This window comes from Phyllostomus discolor, chromosome 12 (assembly GCF_004126475.2).
Source record: "Phyllostomus discolor isolate MPI-MPIP mPhyDis1 chromosome 12, mPhyDis1.pri.v3, whole genome shotgun sequence".
NCBI classification, from domain to species: domain Eukaryota; kingdom Metazoa; phylum Chordata; class Mammalia; order Chiroptera; family Phyllostomidae; genus Phyllostomus; species Phyllostomus discolor.
This window is the reverse complement of record NC_040914.2, coordinates 17,533,026-17,560,100: the sequence shown is the minus strand read 5'-3', so window position 1 is coordinate 17,560,100 and position 27,075 is coordinate 17,533,026. Positions and strand designations below refer to the sequence as shown.

Sequence of the window (27,075 nt, the reverse complement as noted above, 5' to 3'; positions counted from 1 at the left end):
CTTGAGTGTCATGGACTCCCTGGAAGTCTATTTCCTTTGCCAGATTGGGGAAGTTCTCCTTTATTATTTGTTCAAATAACTTTTTGACTTGTCGCTTTTCTTCTTCTCCTTCTGGTACCTCTGTAATTTAGATGCTGTAACGTTTAGAGATGTCCTGGAAGTTCCTAAGCCTCTCCTCATTTTTTTGAATTCTTGTTGCTTCATTCTTTTCTGATTGGATGTTTCTTTCTTCCTTCTGGTCCACACTGTTGATTTGAGTCCCAGTCTCCTTCCCAACACTATGGGTTCTCTGTACATTTTCCTTTATTTCACTTAGCCTAGCCTTCATTTTTTTCATCTAGTTTGTGACCAAATTCAGCCAAGTCTGAGCATCCTGATTACCAGTGGTTTGAACTGTGCATGTGATAGGTTGGCCATCTCTTCATTGCTTAGTTGTATTTTTTCTCGAGCTTTGATCTGTTCTTCATGTGGGCCATTTTTTTTTGTCTTGATGCATCTGTTATGTAGTGAGGAGTGGAGCCTTAAGCATTCACCTGGGAGGAGTAACCCCTGTTGCTGCGTTGTGACACTGTATGTGAGGAAGAGGCCAGAGAAGGAACAATGGCGCTCTCTGACAGATATTAGTCACTGTTCCCACTTCCCACAAGCAAATTGGGCCCTTCTGGTGCTGATTCCCGGGTGGGTTGGCTTGTGTACATTATAGGACCCTGTGGGTCTCTCCACTGAACTTTCCTGTGAGGTTGGGAGTTTCTCCCATTGCTGCTGCCACCCCCACAGGTGTTTCAATCAGTGGTTTGAGGCTTTATTTCCCAGTGCTAGAGGTCTGAGTTGCACAGTCTGTCTTGCTCCCCAGTTGTTCCTCCGGTTTATCTGTGTGCGAATGTACAACCACTTGCTCCACCAGCCACCACTGTAGCTTTGCTGGCCAGCTGTAGCCTTGCACCCCAGCTCCACAATCCGGTACTGGGTCATCCAGCTGTTGCCTTGCTGGGGAGTTGTCTCTGCCCCACTTACTGGTCTGGATGAGTGTGTCTTCTTTAACTCCTTGGTTATTGTGCTTCCATACAGTTCGATTTTCTGTCAGTTCTGGTTGTTTTTTGGTTTTAAATTGTTGTTGTCCTTCCTTTGGTTGTGCAAGGAGGCACAGTGTGTCTACCTATGCCTCCCTCTTGGCCAGAAGTTAAGAGTTCCCCTTCTTAATTTCTTTATTTACTTTTTAATCCTGACCTGAGGACATTTATATTAATTTTAGAAAGAGAGGGCAAATGGGGTGAGAGGGAGAATCATGGATGTGAGAGAAAAATCACTTAGTTGCTTCCTATATATGCCCCAACCTTGGACCCAACCAGCTACCTATTTGTGTACCCTGACCTAGAATCAAACCCACAACCTTTTGGATGTTCAAGATTATGCTCCAGCTGACTGAGCCACCTCGTTACGACTTCATTTCTTTTTTCTTTGGTTCAATTAGAGATTTTATTTATTTGTTAGAGAGAGGGAAATTAAGGGGGGCAACATCAAGGGAAATTAGGAGAGAAGGAAATTAAGAGGGGGAGAAACATCAGTGTGTGTTTGCCTCTTATATGGCCCCTACTAAGGATTTGGCCCTCAATCCAGGCATGTGCCCTGACTGGGAATCAAACTGAGAGCTTTTCTGTCCACAGGTCGGTGCTCAATCCACTGTGACACACCAATCAGTGCTGTTTTATTATTTAATTTTTTTATGTGTACCTGATATTCTCCTATTGTTGTCATGCTGGTTTCTTCTTTAACTTGGTTGCCTTTGCATTGTCTGGTGGCTCATGGATATTTTTGAAAGTAAATATTTTGGATTTCTTATCAGGCTGTACATTGAAATCCATTTGTTTGTTATCGATCACTAGGAAATTATTATGTTCTCTTGGTCATGTCCTTGTTTTTAGTATTCTTTTAAACCTCTATTAATGTCTATGCATTTGCTGAAGCAGTAACTCCTTTCCATTTTATGGACTAATTCTGGCTAGAGGGATAGATTCATCTACATGTGGATTTCAGGGTCGCCTGAGTTGGTGTTGTGTCTCAGTCTCAGACAAGTCCCACCAACCTAGTCTCCTTTATGCTACATGAGGTGAGGTCAGAATAAGAAAAAAATGTGCAGATCAACTGTTGCTTTGGCAGCATTTCTTTTCAATGACAGTCAAGGGTTTTGAAGTCTTTGATGGCACTGAATTTTTGGTTCTTCCTGGACTAGGTTGTGGACAAAGGGATGTGTTTTGGGTTTTATGCTGAGGAACTCTGTAGGGTCCTCTGCTTTATAAACCATGTGGAGTTCACAGATGTTACAAGGCCTTCTCTGTTTCCTAAGAACAAAAATTTCCTGTGTTTTTCACAGAATAGTGCATTAAGGCCAACCTGAGTGTAATCACAGTAGTTGATTGAAGTAACTGTGACCCTTGTTTTTGACCCTTGGTACATTCAAACTTGTTTGTTAACCCATCTTTGCTGTCTTTTCTGTGGTCTTCTGTGTTTTTTGCACATTGCTTTGCTGCTTGTCTTTTGTGTTTGTTTGTTTGTTTGTTTGTTTGTTAATTGATTTTAGAGTGACAATGAAAAGGAGGAAAAACATCACTTTGTTGTTCCAATTATTTATGCATCACTGGTTGCTTCTTGTATGTGCCTTGACCAGGGATTGAACCCACAATCTTGGCTTAGCAGGTAGATGCACTATCCCAGCATCTCCAACCTTTTTGGCCCTGGGAACCTTTATACTGGAAGGTGGGGTGGGTGGCACGGGAGTGTAGGGGGTTGAGGGGAGGGGAAATGGGAAGTGCAGTTCAACTGAGCTTCTTGCTCACCCAATTCAAAGGGACAGGGAGGAGACAGGAGGACCCCTGTCCTTAGGGGAATCTTCAGTTACAGCTCGGTTCCTAACAGGCTGTGGAGTGGTATGAATCCATGGCCAGGGTTGGGGATCACTGCTCTAACCATCTGAGCTAACTGGTCAAGTCTGATTTTCTATTTGTCTTAATTAGATTTGTATTCTCCTCCTCCAGGATTGATTTTGTTTCAGGATAGCCATCTACTTGTGGAGAACGGAGAATTCTATTTCTTATTTGTTTATCTTGCTGAAGTCACTCACATAGACCTTTTCTCTGTGGTCTCTTGTGCTTTCTTGTTCTACCACAGTGTTGCCCACCCATCTCTTCAGTTCTTCTCTTTCAATTTATGTCATCTGTATTCCATGTAATAGCTCCACTGAGATTTAAGGGGATGTTTCATTTCTGCATTGCAGGAAAAACACAATTCTATTCATGCCAGAGTGGGCACAGAGGCTGTCATGTTTTGGTGAAGGGGTGTTGGAGAGGGTCTGGCACATGGGCTTTTCTAAAGTCATAACTAGGAACCCATTTTGTTGATTAGTATTTTGTTACCATTGCCAGTTCCTTACCCTATTCTACTTATGTGTGTTTTTTGTTGACAAAGTGTCAAAGATTCAGTTCTGAGTTATCATTTCTAGTCAGATTTCCAGCCCACAGGTAATCTTTACCTATCTAAACTTTGCTGCTCAATTATTTCTCTTTTTTTAAGATTGTATTTATTTTTAGAGAGAGGGGGAAAGAGGGAGAAAGAGAGACAGAGAAACAAGTGATGTGTGACAGGTACATTGATCGATTGCCTCTCGTGTGCCCCCAACTGGGGGCCTGGTCTGCAACCCAGGCATGTGGCCTGACTAGGAATAGAATCAGCAACCTTTCCGTTTGCAGTCTGGTGCTCGTTCCATTGAGGCACACCAACCAGGGCTTCAACTCTTTCTATTACAGGTTTTGTTTTGTTTTATTTTTTTTTACTTCATTCTAACTTTGGTCTATGCTTACAGACCCTTGGAGTACACACATATATTACACTGCCCTTGAATATTACAGGCTTTAATAATGTTCACAACTGATCTAGATGAGGTTCAGCTCATTCCAATTGTTCTACACAGGCTCACCTCATCAGCGGGAAAGGCTGAGGAAGCCATTTGTGGAAGAGTAGTAGTAGACCCTGACTGTCTACTTCGTGTTTCATCCTAACTCGTGTCTATTTCTTGGTAAGGTCACCAACACTGGCATGCTTTTTGACCAAGTAATGTATAACAGCCATTTCTTCAGTGTGTAACTCACATCTCTTCAAAATGACTTCATACAATCATGCCTAGCTGTGAGAGCTGACCATTTATGCTGAGGATATTCCTTCCTCATAAGGTCGACATATACTTCACCAGTGTTTCCTTTTGTTCAGGTTGCTGCTGTGGAACAAAGGACGTGGAAGAACTGATTGAACAAAACATTTCTGTAAGAGTGGTAGAGGAAGAGAATCCCAAGGTGCCTTTGTCTTCCCAGAAGAGCCACCCATGTGAGAGTTGTGGGCCAGTGCTGAGATACATTTTCCATGTGACTGAAGAGCAGGAAACACAACACAGCCAGAAATCATTGCGGTGTGGGGCATGTGCAAAACGATTTTGCTTCAATACAAAGTGTCACCAGCAGCAAGAGCACCATGTGAAAGAGAAGCCTTTCAGAATAGGTGGGGACAGGATCGTACTTGCAGAGGGCTGCAATGGCAGTATGTCCCAGAAGTTTTTTACCTGTGGGGAGGTTGGACAGGACATCCTTACCAAGTCAGAACATCTCCAAGAGGGTACTCACACCAGGATCAGGCCAAATAAAATCTCACCAACTGGAGACACTATTCAAAGCAGAGAAAATCATTTCACCCTGAGTGAGTCTAAAACGGCCATTGGCTGGAACCACACCTATGTTCAAAAGAAGGGTGTCCATACTGGAAGACAGTGTTTTGTGTGCCATGATGGTGGAAAAAATGTGTTCAGAATTTCTAGCTTTTGTTATTGTCAGAGAGTTCCCAGTGGAGAAAAGCCCCATCAGTGCAGTGAATGTGGGAAATCTTTTAAAAAATTGTCTCAACTTCGTTGTCATCAGACAGTTCACACTGGAGAAAGGCCCTATCAGTGCAGTGTATGTGGGAAGACTTTCAAAACAAGAAGTAGCCTTTATTTGCATGAGAAAATTCACACTGGAGAAAGGTCTCATAAATGTAGTGAATGTGGGAAATCTTTCACCGATAGCACTCGCTTCCATTGTCATCAGAGAGTTCACACAGGGGAGAGGCCTTATGTGTGCAGTGAATGTGGGAAATCTTTTACCAGAAGCGATATCCTTCTCTCTCATCAGAGACTTCACACTGGAGAAAGGCCTTATGAATGCAGTGATTGTGGGAAATCTTTTTTCCGAAAGAATTCACTTCATTGTCATCAGAGGGTTCACACTGGAGAAAGGCCTTATCAATGCAGTGAATGTGGTAAATCCTATCGCAGTAAACCTGGTCTTCACTCTCATCAGAGTTTTCACACAGGAGAACGGCCTTTTGAGTGTAGTGAATGTGGGAAATCTTTCTTCCGAAAGAATGCACTTCATTGTCATCAAAGACTTCACACTGGAGAAAGATCTTATGAATGCAGTGAGTGTGGAAAATCTTTCACCAAAGGCACTCACTTCCATTATCATCAAAGAGTTCACACAGGGGAAAGGCCTTATGCGTGCAGCGAATGTGGGAAATCTTTTACCAGAAGTGATCACCTTCTTTCTCATCAGAGAGTTCACTCTGGGGAAACACCTTATGAATGCAGTGAATGTGGGAAATCTTATCAGAGTAAAACTGGACTTCTCTCTCATAAGAGTCTTCACACTGGAGAAAGGCCTTATGAGTGCGGTGAATGTGGGAAATCTTTCTTCCGAAAGAATGCACTTCTTTGTCATCAGAGAGTTCATACTGGAGAAAGGCCTTATGAGTGTAGTGAATGTGGGAAATCCTTTTTTCAAAAGAGTGCACTTCGTTGTCATCAGAGACTTCACACTGGAGAAAGGCCTTATGAGTGCAGTGAATGTGAGAAATCTTTCTTCCGAAAGAATGAACTTCGTTGTCATCAGAATATTCATACAGGAGAAAAGCCTTATGTGTGCAGTGACTGTGGTAAATCTTACCACAGTAAAACTGGCCTTCGTTGTCATCAGAGTTTTCACACAGGAGAAAGGCCTTATGAGTGCAGTAAATGTGGGAAATCTTACCGAAGTCGTGCTGGCTTACAATATCATCAGAATATGCACACAGAATAAAAGCCTTATGATTGCAGTGAATGTGGGAAATCTTATCACAGTAAAACTGTCCTTCATTGTCATCAGAGTTTTCATTCAGGAAAAAGGCCTTATGAGTGTAGTGAATGTGGGAAATTTTATCACAGTAAAACTGGCCTTCATTATCATCAGATTCTTCACACAGGAGAAAAACCTTTGAATGTGGTGAGTGTGGGAAATCTTACCACAGTAGCTCTAGCCTACATTATCATCAGAAATTTCACACAGGAGAAAAGCCTTATGAGTACAGTGAATGTGGGAAAATCTTATCGCAGTAAAATTAGCCTGCGCTATCATGAGAGATTTCACACAGGAGAAAGGCCTTGTTAGTACAGTGAATGTGCAGAAGGTCTTAGATGTTGGGACATGTTCAGGATTTTACTTTCATGGTAACAGTAACAGGGAATTCTGTGAAGCCTTGTCTGAATGAAATCTCATACAGCCAAGCACCAACAGTAAGGAGGTTCCCATGATAACCTTTCATATGTGAAGCCTGTGTGTCCATGTTGCACTTTCTTGATTTACCCAGGTAGTTTGCCAGATCCTCATCACTGCATATTTCTGTTGAAGGTATATCCTGTGTACCGCCTATAATGTTCTAAGAGATTCCATGAGTCATCATGGTTGGTTGATGTGGCCAGAAAAGGTAACTGTTGTGTGATTTATTGGAGAAAATTAAGAGTAGCCTAGGTTTTTCATTCTCTTTTCCTTGTACTCTTACTACTTGGTGCAGTGACCTGACTCAATTTTGGCCCAGAAAACATCATCTGAATTCAGATGTCAGCTTGTAGGAGGACTGCATTTTTGTGGGACATGCTCATTTTTACATAACCAGAGATCCTTTTTGAGTGTGCAGATCACCATTGCAGGAACTGCCAAGCTGATCTCCCTTGACTTGGTAAAATAATGGAGGACTATTTCCCAGGTCTTCTTTAATCTTGGGTGCTCTACTTATTGTGTGCTGTAGTTTACAGAGTTTTGGGCCCCACAAGCATCAAGACGTGAAGAACTTTTATGTGTGTGTCAACTTTTTCTGTCTCCATGGGACAGTTTGGTGCAGAAATCAACTCAGTGATTTTGCCAGACTTGCATTCTTGCTCATGTGTTCCCAGGCAAGACTGTGCACTTTGTAGTTTATATGGGAAGCCTCAGTGCTGTGAGTTTCGGAAGACATGGAGATCACTGCAAGGAATGGATAGCTGTGATAACCTCAATGTGCCTGGGAGCATGAATTTTATTCTTGTAATGGATGGCAATATTATTGCAGGGAATCTCCGGCCTGAGCCTTGTAAAGTGTCATGTGTCAAAATGTTTCCAATTCCATGGTGAATGGTCAAGTGGTAGCACCACAGAGGGGAAGGAAACTGTGATTGCAAGAGAAACACTTCTATGTCAGGTACTGGAGGAGACTGAGGCACCTAGACAGAATATGCATTTTCTCAGCATGCATCCAGAAACGTTTCTGAGACTGCAGGATCAGTGTGTACACAAAAGGCAGGATCTGCAGGAATATTCATCTCTGTTGATTCAGTCATTGTCACTGAATATAATCAAAAGATTTTGTGGCCCTGCCAGATTGCTTAGTTGATTAGAGTATCATCCTGACATGTCAAGGTTCTGATTTCAATTCTTGGTTAGGACACATACAAGAAGCAAGAAATGAATTCACATGTAGTAGAACTACAAATCCAGATTTTTCTCTGCCACCCTCCCACCTCTTTTCTCCCTCTTCTTCTCTCCCCCACTTTCAGTTTCTCTCTAAAATGAATAAAAAATTTTAAAAAGTTTTTGGATTTCTGTCATGTCCAAGATGTCCATGTCAGAGCCACTGGTACCCTGGTAGAAAGAAAAATGAAGAAAAAGTGAATCTGTTTTCAGGGGTGTAGCTATTTTGACCCAGCCAGCAGTGTTGTTGCTTTCAGTGAGTTTTTTATTTTTTGCTTTATATGCTGTTAGGGAACATGCCACTCAGAGCACATGAGAACATGGATTGAATGTAGAGTTGTTAACCCTATTTTCAAAATGAGATGCATGTACACATTTTAAAATTTTTGATCCACTTTTGAAATGTTACAATTAGTAAACATCATATTTCAAGTATAATGGTTGATCAGTCTTCACTTATCATGACATTCAAACCATCACCATTGTCATAGTACTGACCATTACTGTCTCTGGGAATTTACCTCATGGCCATTTTAATCTCTCCTACCCCTCACAGCTCTGGAAATAAACAATCATTTCCATTCCATTCTAATAGATAGCTATGCAATTTCTTCATTTTAGATGACGTGACTAACATTCTACTACCTTATACATTGCATATATATTTGGAGATTTATTAATGATATATTAGTGATTCATCTCTTTTTGCTGAGAATTATTTTTTACTGTATATTTTTTGATTATGCTATTACAGATGTACTATTTTTTTCTTCCTTTTCTCCCCCTCTGCCCTGTACCCAAATCTCTTCAGCATTCCCTCTCCCCCTTAGATCATGTCCATGGGTCATACATATAAGTTCTTTGTCTTCTCCAGTTACTATACTATTTTTAGCCCCCTCTGTCTATTTTGTACTTAACATTTATGCTTCTTATTCCCTGTACCTTTTCCCCCATTGTACTCCCTCCCTGTCCCCACTGATAACCCTCCATGTGACCTCCATTTCTCTAATTCTGTTCCTGTTCTAGGTGTTTTCTTTGTTTTGTTTTTAGGTTCAGTTTGTGATACTTGTGAGTCTGTTGTCATTTTACTGTGCATAGTTTTTATCTTTTTCCCTTAGATAACTCACTTGAATATTTCATATAATAAGGGTTTGGTGATGAGGAACTCCTTCAACTTCACCTTATCTGAGAAGCACTTTGTCTGCCATTCCATTCTAAATGAGAGCTTTGCTGGATAGAGTAATCTTGGATATTGGTCACAAATTCCTTTCATGAATTCGAATACTTCTTTCCAGCCCCTTCTTATCTGTAAGGTTTGCTTTGACAAATCAGCTGATAGTGTTGTGGGAACTCAATAGGTAAGTTTCTGCTTTTCTCTGGCTGCTTTTAGGATTCTCTTCTTATCTTTAATCTTGGATAATTTAATTCTGATGTGTCATGGTGTGTTCCTCTTTGGGTCCAATATCTTTGGGACTCTCTGAGCTTCCTGGACTTCTTGGAAGTCTATCTCCTTGGCCAGATTGGGGAAGTTTTCCTCCTTTACAAATAAGTTTTCAATTTCTTGCTCTTCCTCTTCTGTCACCTCTGTGATTCGGTCAGTGGAACATTTAAAGTTGTCCCACAGGTTCCTATGCCTGTTCCTCATTTTTTTGAATCCTGTTTTTCCTACTGTTCCAGTTGAATGTTTATTTTTTCATTGTTTCAAATTGTTGAGTCTCAGTTTTCTTCCCCTCACTGTTGTTTCCCTGCATATCTTTCTTTATTTCACTTTTCACAGGCTTCACTTCTTCCTCTCTTTTGGAACCATACTCAGTCTTTTCTGTGAGCATCCTGATTACCAGTGTTTTGAACTCTGCATCTTGTGGGTTAACTATTGCCTCATTGCTTAGTTGTTTTTCTGGAGCTTTGATGTGTTCTTTCATTTGGGCTATATTTCTTTTTCTTGGTACTGGTCTTACATGGTAAGGAACAGGGCCTTAGTTATCACCAGGGCAGAGTAACACACCTCACCATGTTGTAATTGCTATATATGACAGAAGGGTCTGAGAGGGAGCAATGTGGCTTGCTTGGCTCTCTCTCCACTTTCAGTTCCTTTCCCCAATACCCACCTGCAAATTGTGCCCTTTTGGTACTGACTCCCAGTTGGGTGTGTGTGTGTACATTCTAGGGCATCATGCGTCCTTCCACTGGACTGTCCTATGAGACTGGGAGTTACTCTCACCACTGCGACATCCACAGGTTTTTGCGGCCAGAAGTTTTGAGGCTTTAGTTTCCCAGATTGGAACCCTTGATTGTGTGGTCTGTGTTGCCCTCCAGTTGTTCCTCCTGGTTTATCTGCACACAAATGTTGGACCTTCATTCTGCCATCCAGAGCCTTGCTCACACAGTCTGCAACTGCAACAGTTATCTCCACCCCAGCTGCCTGTTTCTGCCCCTTCTACTGCTCTGGATGAATATTCTTAACTCCTTGGTTGTCAGACTTCCATACAGTTCAATTTTTGACAATTCTGGTTTATTTTTTTTTTGTTTTTAAATTTGTCCTTTCAGTTGTGTAAGGCAGCAAAATGCATCTACCTACACCTGTATTGTGGCTAGAAGTTAGAAATATTCTCATCTTTGAAGGTAGCACTATGCGTTTATACATTCATTTTGGTTATTTCTAATTTTTGACCATTTAAAATTAAGCTGGTACAATGTTTTTCTTCTTGTTTTAATATCTTTATTTTTAGAGAGAGGGGAAAGGAGGGAGAAAGAGAGGGGGAGAAACATCAATGTGTGGTTACCTGTCATGTGCCCCCAACTGGGGACCTGGCCCACAACCAAGGCTTGTGACCTGACTGGGAATGAACCAGTTACCACTTGTTTTGTAGGTTGGCACTAAATCCACTGAGACACACCAGCCAAGGCTAAATATTTGTTATAATTCTTTACATAGACATAAGTTTCATTTACCTTTGTCCATAACTCAGTGCATAGTCTGAGTCATAGGTCAGCTGAGTGCTTAAGTTATAGAAATTAGCAATTTTTTATCTAAACTGATTGATTGTACCTTTTTGCATTCTTCCAGCATTGTGTGAGAGGTTCCATTCCTCCACATCCTACAGAATATTTGGTTTGGTCAGTCAAATGTTGATGTAAACTTTTTTTTTTAACTGTGTACTGCTATTGCACTGTTGTTTCGTAATTATGTTTCTGAGGATTTATGATGAGTCTTTTCTCAGATGTGCACTTGCTATGTCTGTATCTCTGCTAAATGTCTGATCCTATGTTCTAGCTAATCTGATAGTAGTTTTGGCAGTTTTTTTTATAACAAAAGGACAGCAAAACAACAAAGGAGCATGTTAGAATTTCTCATGTCTGACCTTTCTTGTTTCATGAAATATAATTTTTTTTCATATTGGAATCAAGTTTTAATACTTTTTCTCTATATTTTGCACAATGTACTGCCACTTTTCATTTTAGTCTCCAGTATTAACCTTCTTTATCAGTTGAAAAAGTCCAGTCATTTGATAATTCAAATAGCCCTTGTTTTGTAGTGTAATGTAATCCCATTTTTCTGGTCTTATGTCATGGGGGCTCTTGGGATGGAACAGGTTTCCGAAGGAGACCCGATAGCATCAGGATGTGCAAGGTGTTTTGAAAGCTCATGCACAGTGAAATAGATGGTCATGATCATTCATCCCATGGTCTGACTGAGGCACTTTGCATTTGAAGCTGATTCTCAAATGGTACCCACAGTCAAATTGTTACAGGAAGGAATCAACGTGCAGCAGATCTCCCTCAGGCAGCCTGTAGTGTGTGGGGTTTTGACTTTGTGCAGGAAAGATTTCACAACAGGAGTCCACGCAATTGTTCAGGGTATGTTTAAGAAGGTGGGGACAGTGCAACCAAGGAAGGACTTAGGGTAGAGGAAGTAACAGGAGACTAGGTGGTGCTCTGCTTTGGCTTCTTAGAAAAGTTGTAAGAAAGGAGTGAGCCACAGCAAGGCTGCTTTCAGGTCACAGGAAAGTCAGAAAAGGAAGCCTTGCAGACATTTTCAAAGGGTAGTTTGGAGTCAAGATGCCAGTGGCTGCAAGTCTCATGGGGACAGAGTTTAGGAGGAAGTACAAAGTTCATGCCAGGGAAGGGGCATGGATGTGCTTCAGAACCAGCCAGCCCTGAGCCTTTGTCCTGAGAGCTTTTTATTTCTATTTGGCTTGTGACAGTCTTAGGGGAAAGTTTGGGAATATTTTTGGTGTGCTATGGTGGTTTACTTTTATCTTGAGTCTGGCTAGCTTTAATGGGGTTTATTGTTACTTGCCCCCCTGAATTCATGTGTCCTTAGGTTAGCTGGCACAAATGACATTTGATCTCAGTTCTCTATTTTCCAGACCAGGGAGATTGGAGCTGTGTATTCTCTGGTCAGGGAGGGGAGTTATGAACCATTTATGCTCAAGTGTCTCTGGTTAGGGGAGATTGGGTCTTGTGATTCACCTGCTGGCTGTAAGTTGCTCAAACTTTTTGACTTTGTTTAATTTTCTTGTCTCAGTTTTCCTGTTGCACTGGCTCCAGAATTTTCCTCGCTTCTTACTACTTAGCAGAGGGAACACATACGTGAATAATTCTTAACCAGGCTCCCTGTTTGCTGCTTCCCTCAGAGGTGACATGTTTGGGTTTGGGTGTTACTGAGTTCCACTTCTGGTAGTAGCAGGACTGTAAGCCTGGGCAGGAGCTGGCAGTTCTGTGTTGCAAACAGAGAAATGAAACAGCTGCAGCTGCTTTTGGGAAGCAGCAGGGGAGTGAGCGGGAGCAGGCTGTTCTGCACTCACCATGGGTTTTGTTTGAATCTCTAGAAACATAGCCCAGCCTCTTACCAGGGCTGTGAGGAAGGTGTTCTCTAAGTCATCTCTCTTTATGGCAACAAACATTCTATAAGACTTTCTTAATCCCTGTGTTGGTAAAGAGTCACGAACATCTGAGTATAAGGCATTTCTTCCATTTGCCTTCATTTTTGCAAAAACAAATCTAGTTGGACAGTAGTGTTACAATTCAGAGATCCAGTTACAGGCCTGACTTTTCTGTCCTTGAGTTTATATTGAGGCCAGTGACATTGTAAAGAAAAATGAGGCATTTTTTTTTTTCATGATCATCACCCTTAAGTTGGGCCAATTGTCAGGGAGACACCCTGGGGTGGACGAATTTCAGGGGATGCTTTGCTGCTGCCCATTGTGTCCTTGTTTTTCCTGGTGGGTGCAGCTGATGATGGAGGCTCCCTGTGCCAGGACGTGGTGCAGCAGATGCAGGGCCAATTCAGTTATTCCTTAGAGTTTTATAAACTTGTCCTGTTCAATGGTATGACCTGAAATTTTATTTTTTAGAAAATGTAATTTTGAAATAGGTCAGAGCTCTTCCATGGATTTGTAAACAGTGAGACCTATTTGTAAATGTATCAGAACAAAACAGTGACTGTCTTTAGATAACACAAATGAATTACCCACTCACAGGTCTGATCCCTTGCGATTCTCAGGGATCCCCCTCCTTCGCACATGACACCACATCCCAGTCACGTTCCAAATGTAGGTGAAGGTGTGTTAGCAGTGTGTAGACTCCTGGAGAGTTCTACATACTCTCTAGAATATTCACTTTACTAATAAAAATGTGTGCACAAGTCGAACCTAGTTACTGTCTGTTTAATTAGCAAAACTTCTCGTGTTTTTAGCAAAGAAAATAGGCCTAAGTCATCCAAAATTTCTTTTTATAAGGAGAAAGAATAAATCCTTGAGATATTTCAGGGGTCACTGAATGATCTGCAAGACATTTCTAGGTTAAGAAGGAGTCTTAAAATTTCAATTCTGAGATGCTCGTCAAACTTATTTGACCTAAGGATTATATGTTGTTATGAAATAATATTTGATTTTATTCAGTTAAGGTGATAATAAAATATATGAAACATTAATATATGCTGGCAAACTTTCAATTGCTAGGATGAAGAGAAGTTATTTTCTTGAAATTTCATCAAGTATCTTATTACCACAACATGACACATAAATGTTCTAATAAAACAGAATTTGACCTTTCTAGACAGATATCAAAACTTTTTCCCTCTTAACATAGTGAAATAGAGCCATATAAATTCTGTTAGCTTAATTGTGATATTTAGGTTCATTTACCTAGTTAAATTCATTATTAAGCTTACCTATAAAATTTCCAGATCTGTTTATAAAGCCTCTTTAACTCATATAAACCATGTGCCACTTACACAGTCCTTTTGCTTTGTTTCTTCTTAAGTTTTTAAGAAATAACCAACTTTAGAACAAATTCTTCCTTTTTCTTCAACAAGTGTTTTCACATTTTGTATCTTTTATTGCCAAACCATGTTACTCAGGAGTCCAAACTAGGCAGCTACACTGCACTTGTTTGTGATATTCTGAATAACACCACCCAGAGGACCAGCAGAGGTGCACATGCTGTGGACATGACACTTACTACTCACATTACAGGGGAGCTCACCAATGGCTGCAGATTGTTGCAGGACAGACTGAACCCTGCATCCAGCCTTGGTGCTACTTATAGGTCTAGAGAGGGAGCAGTGGCAGCCAGAAGGGAGCCACAGTAGCCTGTGAGAATGCTGCAGGGTTGTGATAAACACAAGGGCCTTCAGAAGTCTGGGTTATGCAGGCTATTGTTCTTGCTCCTTAAGGCTGCTGGCCAGGCAGCCACCTGTTCTCTGAGGTGAAGGGGCCATATCTTGAGCTACCTCACACACCATGCAGACATTACCCTTCTACCTCACAATCTTTGTTATTAATTGTTTTGGAAGAGAAGTCCCTGGGTGGTGAGAGCATTGGTGCATTGAATGTGCCTACTACAAGTACAGTACCAGCTATACCCAAGAGGAGCAGAAGAAGGCAGAGGCTGAGAATGCCAAGGAAGACATGGCTTTTGTCATTCCCTGACCAGACAATGTCCAGGATTTTGACAGGGAAACCAGGTCCCTGACTGTGTAGGGCACTGAAGTCTCTCCCTGCCTCATGGAAGGGAGACAAGGGAATGGGATCTGAGACTGGAACAGAGAGACTGTTAGCAGATTCTCCCAAAGTAGGGATAGGCTGGAATCCCCAAAGCACCATCACCTTAATAGGGAATTTTTGTGTTCAGCTCAACCAACTCGTGACAGGTCCATTCAGCCAAACAGTTGAGTCTCACTTCAGGAGGTGGTGATGCAGACAGGCTTCTGAAGTGAGTGCGGTATTGTATAAACAAAAGTATCCTTTAGATTAGCAAATACATTTGAGACTTCTAAAAACTCAGGCTCCTCCACTGGTAAACACATATTTACAATTTTAAGAGACATTTCTAATAAAGAATAAGACATTGATTAATAGCCTCTAACTTATTTTCTACCTTTTCTGTCATAAAAAAGTTAAAAGTAAGTGAACTGAAGACTTGTCTAGTAATTCATATTTTGGTACTTATGTTTTTTTGTTGTTTGTTTTTTTTGTGAAAAGGAAAGGAAACGTTTATTTAATGCTATACAAACTTAAAGTAGTGACCTAATGTCTTCACCAAAATCCCAAAGTCCCTTAAAACATCCACAAACAGACACAGTCCTTCCCTCCTTCCCCCTTTGCCCAGTCCAGAGTACCGTATCTCAGGAAAGGAAATAGAAGTCCATGGCTCAGGCAGTCCTCTGGTTCTTCCCAGTTAGTACTCCCTCTCGACTGGGAGACCTCCCTGGGTTCCCGGCAACCTCAGCTGAGTTGCCAGGATCTCTGCTAAGACCAGGTGGTGGTTCCCCCTTCTAAAGCTGTGGGGGCCCCACTCTGCCAGGCCACGTGGTTCTCTTCTCAGGGCTGCAGGAGTCTACACTCCCTCAAGTCCGCGTGCTTCTCCTTCTCAGGGCTGCACATGGCTCTTCTTCTAAAGCAGCATGGTTCTCCTCCTCAATGGCCGCCAAATCTGGGTTTTTAAATCCCCGCGGCCAATCTTCCTCTGCAGCCCCATTTCCGACTCCTCCCACACTTGGCTTCACATGTTGGAACTCGTATCCTTCCAGCTTTACTGGGCTGCCGTCATGAGTCTGGGCAGGCGTGGCCCCATTTCCTGGAGCCAATCCTCTCTGAGCTCCCACGCAGGCGCTGTAACTCAGGGGACCGCCCCCCCAGTTACATCTGGGTGGGGAAGTTACTTCCATTCCCCTGGCTTAGAGCTGATCACAGCTACCGAACTTATCTATGCAACCAGTCAAAGGTTATAGATATGCCAAACAACCACGCCAGAGTTTAGCTGCAAGGCTGTTGCTATGCTAAACAGCTCTCAATGGCCCTGCTCCATTTGTCCCTTCCCCCAACCCACACCCTGTGGGGGGGGGGGGAGCGGATGGAGACATCCCAAAATCTCCTGGACACCTTAAGTTCTGGACCTCATTTCAAATGCCTATTTGGGCCCCCCCCCTCTTGGCTGTACCCTGTAACGTGTATTGGAGATTTTCTGGAGATGTTTCTGTTAGCATTTCCTAATCTAATCCATTGTGATCGGGTATACCTAATCCATACCTTGTATGGCTTGAATCCTTTTACATTTCTTTTTTTTTTTTTAATATATTTTATTGATTATGCTATTACAGTTGTCCCATTTCCCCCCTTCTCTCCCCTCCACCCTGTACCCCCCTCCCACCCACATTTCCCCCTTTAGTTCATGTCCATGTGTCATACTTATGAGTTCTTTAGTTTCTACATTTCCTGTACTATTCTTGCCCTCCCCCTATCTATTTTCAACCTACATTCTATGCTACTTATTCGCTATACCTTTTCCCCCTCTCTCCTCCTCCCACCCCCCTGCTGCTAACCCTCCATGTGCCCTCCATTTCTGTGGTTCTGTTCCTGTTCTAATTGTTTACTTAGTTTCTTTTGGTTTTGCTTTAGGTGTGATTGTTAATATTTGTGAGTTTGCTGTCCTTTTACTATACATGTCTTTTCTTTATCTTCTTTTCTTAGATAAGTCCCTTTAGCATTTCATAAAATAAGGGCTTGGTGATGATGAACTCCTTTAACTTGACCTTATCTGAGAAGCACTTTATCTGCCCTTCCATTCTAAATGAGAGTTTTGCTGGATAGAGCAATCTGGGATGTAGGTCCTTGTCTTTCATGACTTGGAATATTTCTTTCCAGCCCCTTCTTGCCTGTAAGGTCTCTTTGGAGAAATCAGCTGACAGTCTGATGGGAACTCCTTTGTAGGTTACTGTCCCCTTACCTCTTGCTGCTTCTAGGATTCTCTCCTTCGTTTTTACCTTGGCTAATGTAATTATGATGTGCCTTGGTGTGTTTCTTCTTGGGTCCAACTTCTTTGGGGCTCTCTGAGCTTCTTGGATTTCTTGGAAGACTGTTCCCTTTGCCAGATTGGGGAAGTTCTCCTTTATTATTTGTTCAAATACGTGCTCAATCTGTTGCTTTTCCCCTTCCGATTCTGGTACCCCTATAATTCGGATATTGGAACGTTTAAAGGTGTCTTGGATGCTCTTAATCTTTCCTCAATTTTTTCAATTCTTATTTCATCATGCTTTCCTGCTTGGTTGATTCTATCTTCCTTCTGGTCCACTGTAGTGTTTTGAGACTTATATTCCTTCCTTTCACTATTGGCTCTCCTCCGCGTTTCTTCCTGCATCTGTTTTATGGTAATCTGCATTCTTTCATCTAAATTTCGTCCAAAATCCACCAGTTCCGTGAGCTTTCTGATCACCAGTGTTTTGAACTGTGCATCTGATAGATTGGCTAATTCTTGGTCGCTCAAAAGGATGAGTCCTGGGGGACTGATCTGCTCTGTTGAAAACATATTTTTTCCCCCTCGTCTCTCCTTTTTTTTTTTCCGGTCTGGTTGCTCTTGTTACGGTGTGGGGCGGAGCCTTAGGTGCTCACCGGGGCTGGGCACCCCGGTTGCTAGATTGTGACGTTCTATGTGGGGGTGGGGCGGGAGAAAACAATGGCGGTAGTTCCGTTCCCCTGGACGCAGACCCTTGTCTGGGCTTCTGGGCCGCGAGTTCTGCCCTGGTCTACAATCGCTACCCCTCTGGGTCTGCCAGCTGCAGCTTGCGTACTCAGGGATCACCGCTGCCTTCTTGCACGCCCGATGGCTTTTGCGCCGATTTCACGCCAAACCTTCCCCCGACCTCCGCGCGCCGCCAGCCCCGTGCCCGCCCGGCTTGTCTTCTCCTACCAGTCCGGATGAATGAGTCTACTTCAACTTCTTGGCTGCCCGACTTCCATTCAGATAAATCCTCTGCCGGATCTGGGTGTTATTCTGATAGTAAATTATTGTTGTGAATTATTGGTTTTTTTAATCTTGGTTGTACGAGGAGGTACGGTGCGTCCACCTATTCCTCCATCTTGCCGGAAGTCCCTGGTACTTATGTTAATAACTTTGAAGGATATTAGCCGAACTTAAACCAGATTTAATATCAAATATTTTCACAGACCACAGGGTCATGAAAAAAAATTTTCAGATAGTTCTTTATTCTTACCATACGCATAAACAGTATTATTAATTGTAGAGAAACCAAAGTTTTTTTCACCTTTCATTTGTCCTTGACAAGTTTAAGGAGGCTGGAGAAGAGGGAGGTAGGGGAGTTATCAGGCTTGGGAGGATTTCAGCTGCTTCAGTTTTAAAAGTTACCATTTTTTTTCCTCTCACATTGGGTGGGGAGGGCCAATCACTTCTGTTGTTTCCAGGACTGCACAGGGTGTGGCTGTTTAAAAGCCTGACTGTATATTTTTATTCTAATTGCCCAGCAGGAAAATTTGTCCAGACTCTCAAAGTTTTAAAGGCCATGAACGAGTTGTGGAAACAAAGAAAGTCTTGACCTAATTTAAGAAATTACACATGTAACATCTCCAAATACATTCACGTGGGAGAAAGAAAAACAGTAACAGGAGATGAGATGTGTCGTGAGTGGCATGAGGTTGTCAAAATTGGTGTAATAAATGCTTTAGCTAGAGGACCGGAGTTCTAAAACAAGTAGAGAAATGTGCTGTGGACGTGGTTACCTGGGGCCCTCAGGGGGCCTCAGAAATGACCTGGAGTAAGTGCCCTGAGGATAGATTTACCCCCCCCACACAGGACTCAACCCTACACTGGCAGATAAGGAAATACAAAGAGAAAGTGTGTGGTCGTCTTGTAGGCCTATCTACCCTGTGCCCTGAAAATGGTTTTCCCATCAATTGGGACATTGGCTAGATGTCCTGGGGATGAATTCACCCCACTCAGGTGGGAGTGTCAATTCCAGAATGGAGAGAGGAACACAAATAGAAAGCACGTTTACCCCGTGAGCATGTGTACCACACATCTTAAACTCCACACAGGGCAGCAAAAGGTGTGGTAAGGAGTCCCTTTTGACATCAGGGGTGATAAGCTCCTGGCTCATTGGACCCCATCTCCCAGATGTCACCTGAGGACAGTCATATGTTGAGATGACTCCATGTCCAGAGGGCAGCCTTACCTTCAGTCTCAGCATTGACGATTTGAGAAGAGACATACTCTGCAGCTGACAGGTAGGTTTCCTCCACAAGGAGGATGAGAAGAGACAGGAGAATGAATTAAAGAGGGGGAGAAAGACAAGAAAAGTGAAAAGAACTCCAGTGGCCCACATTGGGCACCAGAATGATACTGTAGGGGAACTGGCCCAGAGTGGGTCTGTCTCAAACAAACTAGCATGTAGTATGTGGATTCTGGACTTTGATGAGGAAAGATTTCATATCATCAATCCAGGTGGTTTTGAGAGTATGTTTTTTAGAGGCTGGTGACAGTGAAACAAAGGAAAGCCTTAGGGTAGAAAAAGTAACAGGAGAGAGCCCAGGTGGTGCTCTGCTTTGGCTCCCTAGAAACATTATAGGAAAGGAGTGAGCCAAGGCAGGGCTCCTGTTGGCTCACTGGGACGCCAGAGAAAATGGGGCCATGGAGAAAGGATCAGTGGGTAAGCTTCAGCCAAGCCGCTAATCTTTGCTGCCGTGTGGGCTGCAAAGCTTGTGGGGACCCTTAGAATTTAAGAGGAAGTAAAAAGTTCATGTCTGGGAAGGGCCATGGGCATGCTCTGGAGCGAGCTGGCTCTGAGTTCTGTTCTGTTGTAACAGAACCACTGTGTTGCATTGCTCAGGGTTCTGTTGCCTGCCACCCATAAGAACCATGACTCCCAATACCAGGATCTTATGAAAAGGAAAAGAGCTATTTATTCAAAAGTTAAACAGGTTTAGAATAATAGTGGAATTCTGCTGTTATATATCACTTTCTTTTTTACATTTATTTATTTATTTATTTATTTATTTATTTATTTTTAGAGAGAGGGGAAGGGAAGGAGAAAGAGAGTGAAAAAAACACCAATGTGTAGTTGCCTCTCATGTGCTCTCCACAAAGGACTGGGCCTACAACCCTGTCATATGCCCTGACTAGGAATTGAACCAGCAACCCTATGGTCCGCAGGCTGGCACTCAATCCACTAGGCTACACAAGCCAGGGCTCACTCCCTTTAGAAACAAAGAAACACCCACATGTGCAAAGTCCTGCCTCCCTTACCCCGCCCCCCCTCATCAGGGCCAAACCTGGCCAGTCAGAGGTAGCATCTCTCAAGAAGACAGAGTCTAGCTTAGCTGGGCAGTTTCCTGTCTGTATTACAGCTTTCAAGAGTTGTCCATGCTTGGCCAGGCTCCTACTCTTAACCACATCCTCATGGTAGGCTCCTGGAATCCCTTTCAAACCACATGGCCAAGACTCCTGTGTCTGCTCCAAAGACTCCTGTGTCTGCTCCCAAGCCTCATGGTTAAGAGCACGCATAAAAGAGAGCCTCTCATGGCTGTCTTACTCTCCTTCCCACATGGTCCAGAGCTCTAGCGTGGCAGAGAGAGAGAGAGAGAGATGGAGGGAGGAAAGAAGGGTGGGGGAGGGGGGAGAGGGGAAGAGAGAGAGGGGGAGAGGGAGAGAGAAAAAGAGAGGGAACACATGTGGGCTCCCAGTTACCCCTGCACCTGGGCTTGAATCCAGATGTGTACTTGCTCAGTATCTTCATTTCCAACTTCTCCCATAAAGGGTGACACCTGTTAGCAGCCTGGTCTCTTATGCCTTTTTTGGCTGTCATTGATAGTTCAGGCAAGCAAGGCCCTGTGACTTAGAGCTAACCACCTTCCTGCACTCTAGCAAGTAGAAAAGCCCCTCCAGCCACATTTATCAGGGGTTAGAGTCAGGCCCATTTCCTTGGCTCTGAGCAGGCACAGCCTTTAACATTACTGAAACACTGGCCAAGTTCTTCAGCTATGGGCAGTAACCTAAATGGCCCTCTCTGCTTCCTTCCTCCTCCAAGCAATAGCTCTGGGAGCTTTGGGATTTTGGGGGATCTCAAGCTCAGGACCACATTACACTGGGGGGTGTTCTCTTCTGTGGGTAAGAATCTTAGGGGAGAGTTGAGAAGATATTTATTAGCTCTCCACTTGCATTATTAACATGCTGATGCATCAAAATGAGCACATGGGTGTATTAGGGAATATTCTTCATTCTACTCTACTGTTTCACTTGCATCATGGCTCTGCGTGGCTTATAAAAGGATCTTTGTTATTTGTTCACCTAACCGTATGTCCCTGTGTTTAGCTGACACAAATTATATTACTTATGTCTCTGTTCTCTATTTCCCAGGCTATGTTGAGTCAAACCATGTATTCTCTGGTTAAGGAGGAGAGGCATAAACCATTTCCTCTGAGTGTCCTCAGTTAGGGGAGATGAGCTCTTGTAATTCACCAGCTAGCTATAAGTTGTTCAAACAGTTTGGCCTTGTTTAATTTTTTTTTTTGTCTCAGTTTCCCTATTCCACTGGCCTAGATTTTCCTAGGTTCTTCCTATTCTTTCAAAAAATGAACTGTTTTCTCATTCTGGGCTTCAGTTTTCTTATGTGTAAAATGAATATAAGGTATGTTTTATTTTTAGGCTGTTGGAGAAGGTCAAGTGCTGAGGTGTGCATTTGCAGAGCTGCGGATGTGACTGCAGCCTGCCCAGATTCAGACCACTGCCACCTCTGCGCCTGCAGAATTATTCCCAGGACAGGCACCCCTCACTTCCCCAGTACTCACAAGCACCTTTGTTTTGGGGTGTGTTTGTGAATGTAATCAGGCTTGAAGCAACCCGCTGACCCACGTGCAGAGGCAGGTGTAGTGGGCACTGAGGCCTCTGTGTGGGCTTTCTGTTAGATCTAGGCAGGCCTAGGAGGAATGAAATTTACCAGGGGAGAAAATGGCACAGTGGAAAGCTGCCTACAGACCCTTCCCAGGAAAATTAGGGTCTGGGGTCTACCTATATGGCATAACAGGATGCAGCTTTCAACCAACAACCAGTTCCAGCCAATCAGACTCTAATGCCCCAACTGCAGGTTTTTGCGTTTAAACACCCTGATCTGAGAACACCGAGCGAGTCCCACCCTCCCTGGTTTGGCTCCACTTATCCCCACAAGTCCCAACATACCTTGGTTGGCCCCACTTTCCTCTTATGTTCCCTCGGTTGGATTCACTTTCCCTCTTATTCCCTGCTAATAAACCCTGCTCTCCTTAGCTCGCTGTGTCCATCCTGTTTCTTGAGCGACTCTGACCTCACAGTAGCAACCTGGCAATCTATCTCCTGATGACTCGCTAGAGCTTTCTGAATCTCATCTGGCTGAAGGTGACCTGCAGGTTCTATATCCCATCTGGGTCTTTTTGGTATTTGTTTTGCAACCCCAGAAAATATTTGTTTTCCCCCATAACATTTCTTAATGTATTTTGGGAATATGGTTTGTATTTTCTAAGAATATAGTGTATATCTGGGAGCAGGGTCCTTTAGCAAATTTACATTTGCTACCAAGATGTCTACAAATGTCGTTATCCTTGAAGGTGTTACAGGTGGGCATATGACTGCAAGAAAAAGGTTTTGAATCCAAAGAAAAAAGTGAGGTGAGAAAGATACAGTAAGGTGTGAGGAGACAAACTTGGAATTGTGGAAAATAGCCATGGCATTATGTTTCATTGCTTTAATTATCACTTACTAATTATCTCACTGCTTCAGAGGCCGAACTAGGAGTGTGTTACACAGCAGTGATTAAAGAAATGTGACCACAACCAGGGTTGTTGCAAGGCTTTATTGAAGAAGCAGCCAACAATTCCAAAGGAAAATCTTCCATGGTATAATACATTGTTAGCTGATCTATTATGTGGAAACATAAAGTGACCAGCACTCAGGAGTGAGAAGCATGTGGATCCTGAGGAGGTTAAGAGCACACATTTAAAGGAGGGAGGAGGGGACAAGGGATTCGATTTAATGGGAAAGATGTTTCATGTACAAGAAAACACTATAGGGTCTTCCCATGGCAGTAGTTCGCCTCCAGTGTCAGGCCATTGCTGAGATCCTTGTGCCATTTCCAGGGTGCTAGGGATTAAGTTCATGTACAAGTGACCTTTATGATTTCTGGTAAGTGTTTAGATTTTTCTGGTACATTACTTAGTTCAATTATTTCAAATTGTGGTTTTTATTTCAGTGTCATAAATGCTCTGAAATTTTCTTTCTTTTTTTAAGAGATCTTATTTATATCTTGAGAGAGGCTAAGGGAGGAAGAAAGACAGGGAGAGGAACATCAACGTGTGGTTGCCTCTTGCACATCCCCAACTAGGGACCTGGCTCTCAACCCAGGCATGTGCCCTGACTAGGAATGGAACCAGCAACCCTTTGGTTCACAGGCTGGCACTCATCCACTCAGCTACACCAGCTACAGCTGCTCTAAAATTTTCAATAGGAAATGCTTCTCACCTAATTATAATGAAATTTAATGTTTCTTGCGCATATGCATACCCATAATTGTTACTTACAATGGTTCATGTGATTTTTAAAGTGTCTGAGGTATATATGGGTCCACTATCATTATAAATATATGCTTCTTTTATCCTAACTATAATGAATACACGTTTGTCATCTGAAACATTGAGAATGCCCGAGACAGCATTTCAACTCATGTCTTAAATATGTCAGTAAAGTACATATTCTCTTTCACTATGATAAATACAAAAGCATGTACACATTAACGAAAACACCAATCACTGTCAGAACTCAACTTTCTCACTTAAATTATTTACCTTAATGGATAAATTGATGTTCAAGTTATAACTGAACAATAGAATTCTATTTACTGTTTGTATTGTGCATTTAGTCTTTTTTCTTTCAAAGGCTTGTCCTACAGTCCTGTATTATACTTGTCACATACATATATGATGGTGTAAGTAGGTCATTTGTGTAAATATGCTCTGCAATGCAGGCCTACCTTTTCTATTAAGAGTTCCTGTGATGGGCTCCCAGATAATTTGTTTGAATAACATGGACTGCATCCCTTTCACCATTTGGAAAATTTTACTTTCTTTAGCCATATTGAGGAGCTCTTCGTGGGAACCTAGCATTTCCCAGCCGCTTTAGCGATGGGTCTTGGTCATTTCTACTGTAGTGATGTGGGAAAACCCCGGATCACCACCTGGATTCTCAGGATAAGAGACAGGGAATACGGCCCCTCCTACCCAATGGGGTGGGGTGAAGAAAGTAATTTCCGTTGGGAAACTCTTGAAGGGGCGGGACTTCCGGCATCCTCATCGTGGCGGGCAAATTCCTTCAGCCAGATTCCGCTCAATTACGTGCTCAGAAGGTCCAGTCAGTTGGGTGCTAGTGGGGATCCCCGGGCGGGGAAGGCACCAGAGTTCGGTCCACAAATATCATCCGAGAAGAAGAAAGTGGACGACGCTACCCGGGTGGCCTGCGCCAGGGCCGAGACAAGGGTAGCCTTGGCTGGGGTCGGCATGGCGGGGGCGACCTCTTCTCCCGCCGCTGTGTCCTGGACTGTAGCTCAAAGTACGTTGGCCGCCTCGCTGAGACGCTCGGCTGAGGTAAGTGCGCGTCCCCTCACACCTCCACCCACCTCAACTGCCTCGCCACACCGAACCCCGCATCCCGTGTGCTGACGACCCCCTGCAGCTCCAGCTTCCCGGTTGGGTCGGAGACGAAGGCTCTTTGCAGAGAGGAGTGTTGCGGTTTCTGAGGACACAGCGAGTACAGAGCAGAGAGGGCAGGGCTTATTTGTATCTGAAACTCCCGTGCGTGCGGAAGTCGGTGAGGATTATTGAATCAAAGAGCTAAGAGGAGGCAGGGTGGACTTCAGAGTCAATTCGGAGATTTACTGGGTATGAAATTCATCAGAAATCTGGGGTTGTGCGGGTTCCTGCTGAAACATATCAAGCACTCTTTGGCTGCCGTATGCCTAGTTCATGGGTTAGTCCAGAGAGCTGCCCGTGCTGTGTGCAGCAGGAAGGTGGCAGACCTGAGGGAGAGAACCTTGGGTCTGAAGATGTGCAGGAGGCAGACATTCCACAATGGTGTGCACACCTAGAGGAAGTGTGAGCTGGATATCTTGCGCCCTGATGTGAGGATAATGGGGTGAATCTTAAGCTTATGTTTGGCTGTGTCTTGGAGGCATGATCTGGAACAATGTGGCAGGAAGGATGGGAGTTGGTCGTCATAACCTAGGGCTTCGATGACCTTTGTCTGTGTTTCGCCACATTGCTGTTGCTGACCGTGATAACAGTAATGAATGGGACTGTGATGAGAGAGCAGGCAGCGTTGGCATTAGGGCCTGATGTCCACACTGAACTGGGGAGCCCTGGAAGAAATACAGGGAGGGGAAGATTTGTAAGGAGTAATATCCTGGGGGTGGGGGAGGCGGTTCTCAAATAGCTCATCATTCATTTGTCTCCATTGTGACAGGTTGGTATGACCTTTGCGGACATTGCCCTGTACTTCTCCAGGGAAGAATGGCGTCTCCTCAATGAAGCTCAGAGACGCCTGTACCTGGATGTGATGCTGGAGAACTTTGAGCTTGTATCTTCACTGGGTAATGCCTTCACTGTGCCAGTGGTGTGGACCAGGCTTTGCATTTCCTTATATCCCCTGTTCTCTAGGGGCTACTCTCTCCTCATACGTGGACTATAAGCACTGCTCAATTTTCCAGGTTTCTGAGCAGTTGCCTTCCTTGGTAGGGCTGCTTTGTTTGCACCAGTCTTTTATCACCCTTCAACACCTGTACCTGTTTTTGTGAACTCACAGGGAAGGATTTGTCATTTATAATGTTGTGTGGAGACTCATAAATACCACCTTGATTTGTGACAAAAAGTATTTTTTCTATTTTGTTGGTCATTTGTATATACATGTTTCAAAAAATGTCTACTATTTTGGCTAATGAGTATTTTGAATCCCTTGTATATTTTATATATTAATTCTTTTTTATCTACTGCTACACAGCTTTTGTCATTTGTTTAATTTTGCTTTGCAGATATTGCTTTTTTTGTTTATTGTTTTAGAATTTCAAAATGGCAACCTTGCATTCAGCAAGTGCAGTGTTGCAGTTTTTCATCAGGCTGTAATACTGGGTACCACTGTTTAGGGATAAATTATTTTTATTTAAGTTATGTAGAGAGTTTTCTTTTCTTTTTCAAACTAAGGTGTTAGTTTGTTAATAGCATTTATAAATATATGTGACTTTTTCTAACCTGTACCCACAATATCTCCTAACCATATTTTTATATGATGTTCAAGGATGTTCTCCCGTCCTGGGATAACCTATTTTTCTTTTTTGTTATGTTTATTTTTATATTATATTGACTTCTATTTTTAGGTAGAGGAGAAGGGAGGGAGAGAAACAATGATGTGAGAGAGAAACATTGCTCCTTCCCCTCTCTTTCCTGCCCCCATCAGGGACTGAACCCCCAAGTCCACCCCTGTGTCCTGACAGGGAATCCAACAGGCCACCTTTAGCTTTGATGGATGATGCCCAATCCTCTGAGCCATACTGGGCAGGACTGCCTTTTCATTACATTCTGTTAAATGCTGACCTGTGAAGAAATTTTTTCATTTGTCATAGTCCAGTCTTTTTATATTTGCTTATTTGCCTGCTGGTGGTTGTCACATTCAGAAGATACTTCAAAAAGAAATCTTCAGCCCTGACTGCTGTGGCTAAGTCCTGCAAGCTGGAAGGTCGCCTGTTGTATTCGAAGTCAGGGTACATGCGTGGATTATAGTCCACGGGCCCAGTTGTTTGCATGGACAAGGCAACTGATAACTTCTTCTTGTCACATTGGTGTTTCTCTTTCTCTCTTTTTCTCTCTCTTCCCTTCTTTTGAGAAGAAAAGTAAGTAAAACTCTTTTAAAAAATAATTACATGATTTTAAAAAAA

At 43.0% G+C, this 27,075-nt stretch overlaps 2 protein-coding genes across 6 annotated transcripts in view; both read left to right on the top strand.

The window, feature by feature from the left end:
* Window positions 1-27,075, top strand: part of LOC114511468 (zinc finger protein 260-like) — an 87,220-nt gene that overhangs the window by 29,914 nt on the left and 30,231 nt on the right. The gene's annotated exons all lie outside the window — the stretch shown is intronic.
* LOC114511180 (zinc finger protein 530-like) overlaps window positions 1-27,075 on the top strand; it is a 61,580-nt gene that overhangs the window by 4,274 nt on the left and 30,231 nt on the right. For 2 of the 5 annotated variants that reach the window (XR_004900227.1, XM_028529862.2), the window contains exons 1-2: window positions 24,203-24,736; window positions 25,611-25,737. Coding sequence is in view for 4 of the 5 variants with exons in the window: in XM_028529862.2 (XP_028385663.2) it covers window positions 24,278-24,736; window positions 25,611-25,737 (586 nt within the window). In the remaining variant the exon portion in view is untranslated. Of the gene's footprint in view, window positions 1-4,260; window positions 6,564-24,202; window positions 24,737-25,610; window positions 26,217-27,075 lie in introns of those variants that run through there. The other 3 variants (XM_036013031.1, XM_036013030.1, XM_028529720.2) reach the window with 3 other exon arrangements.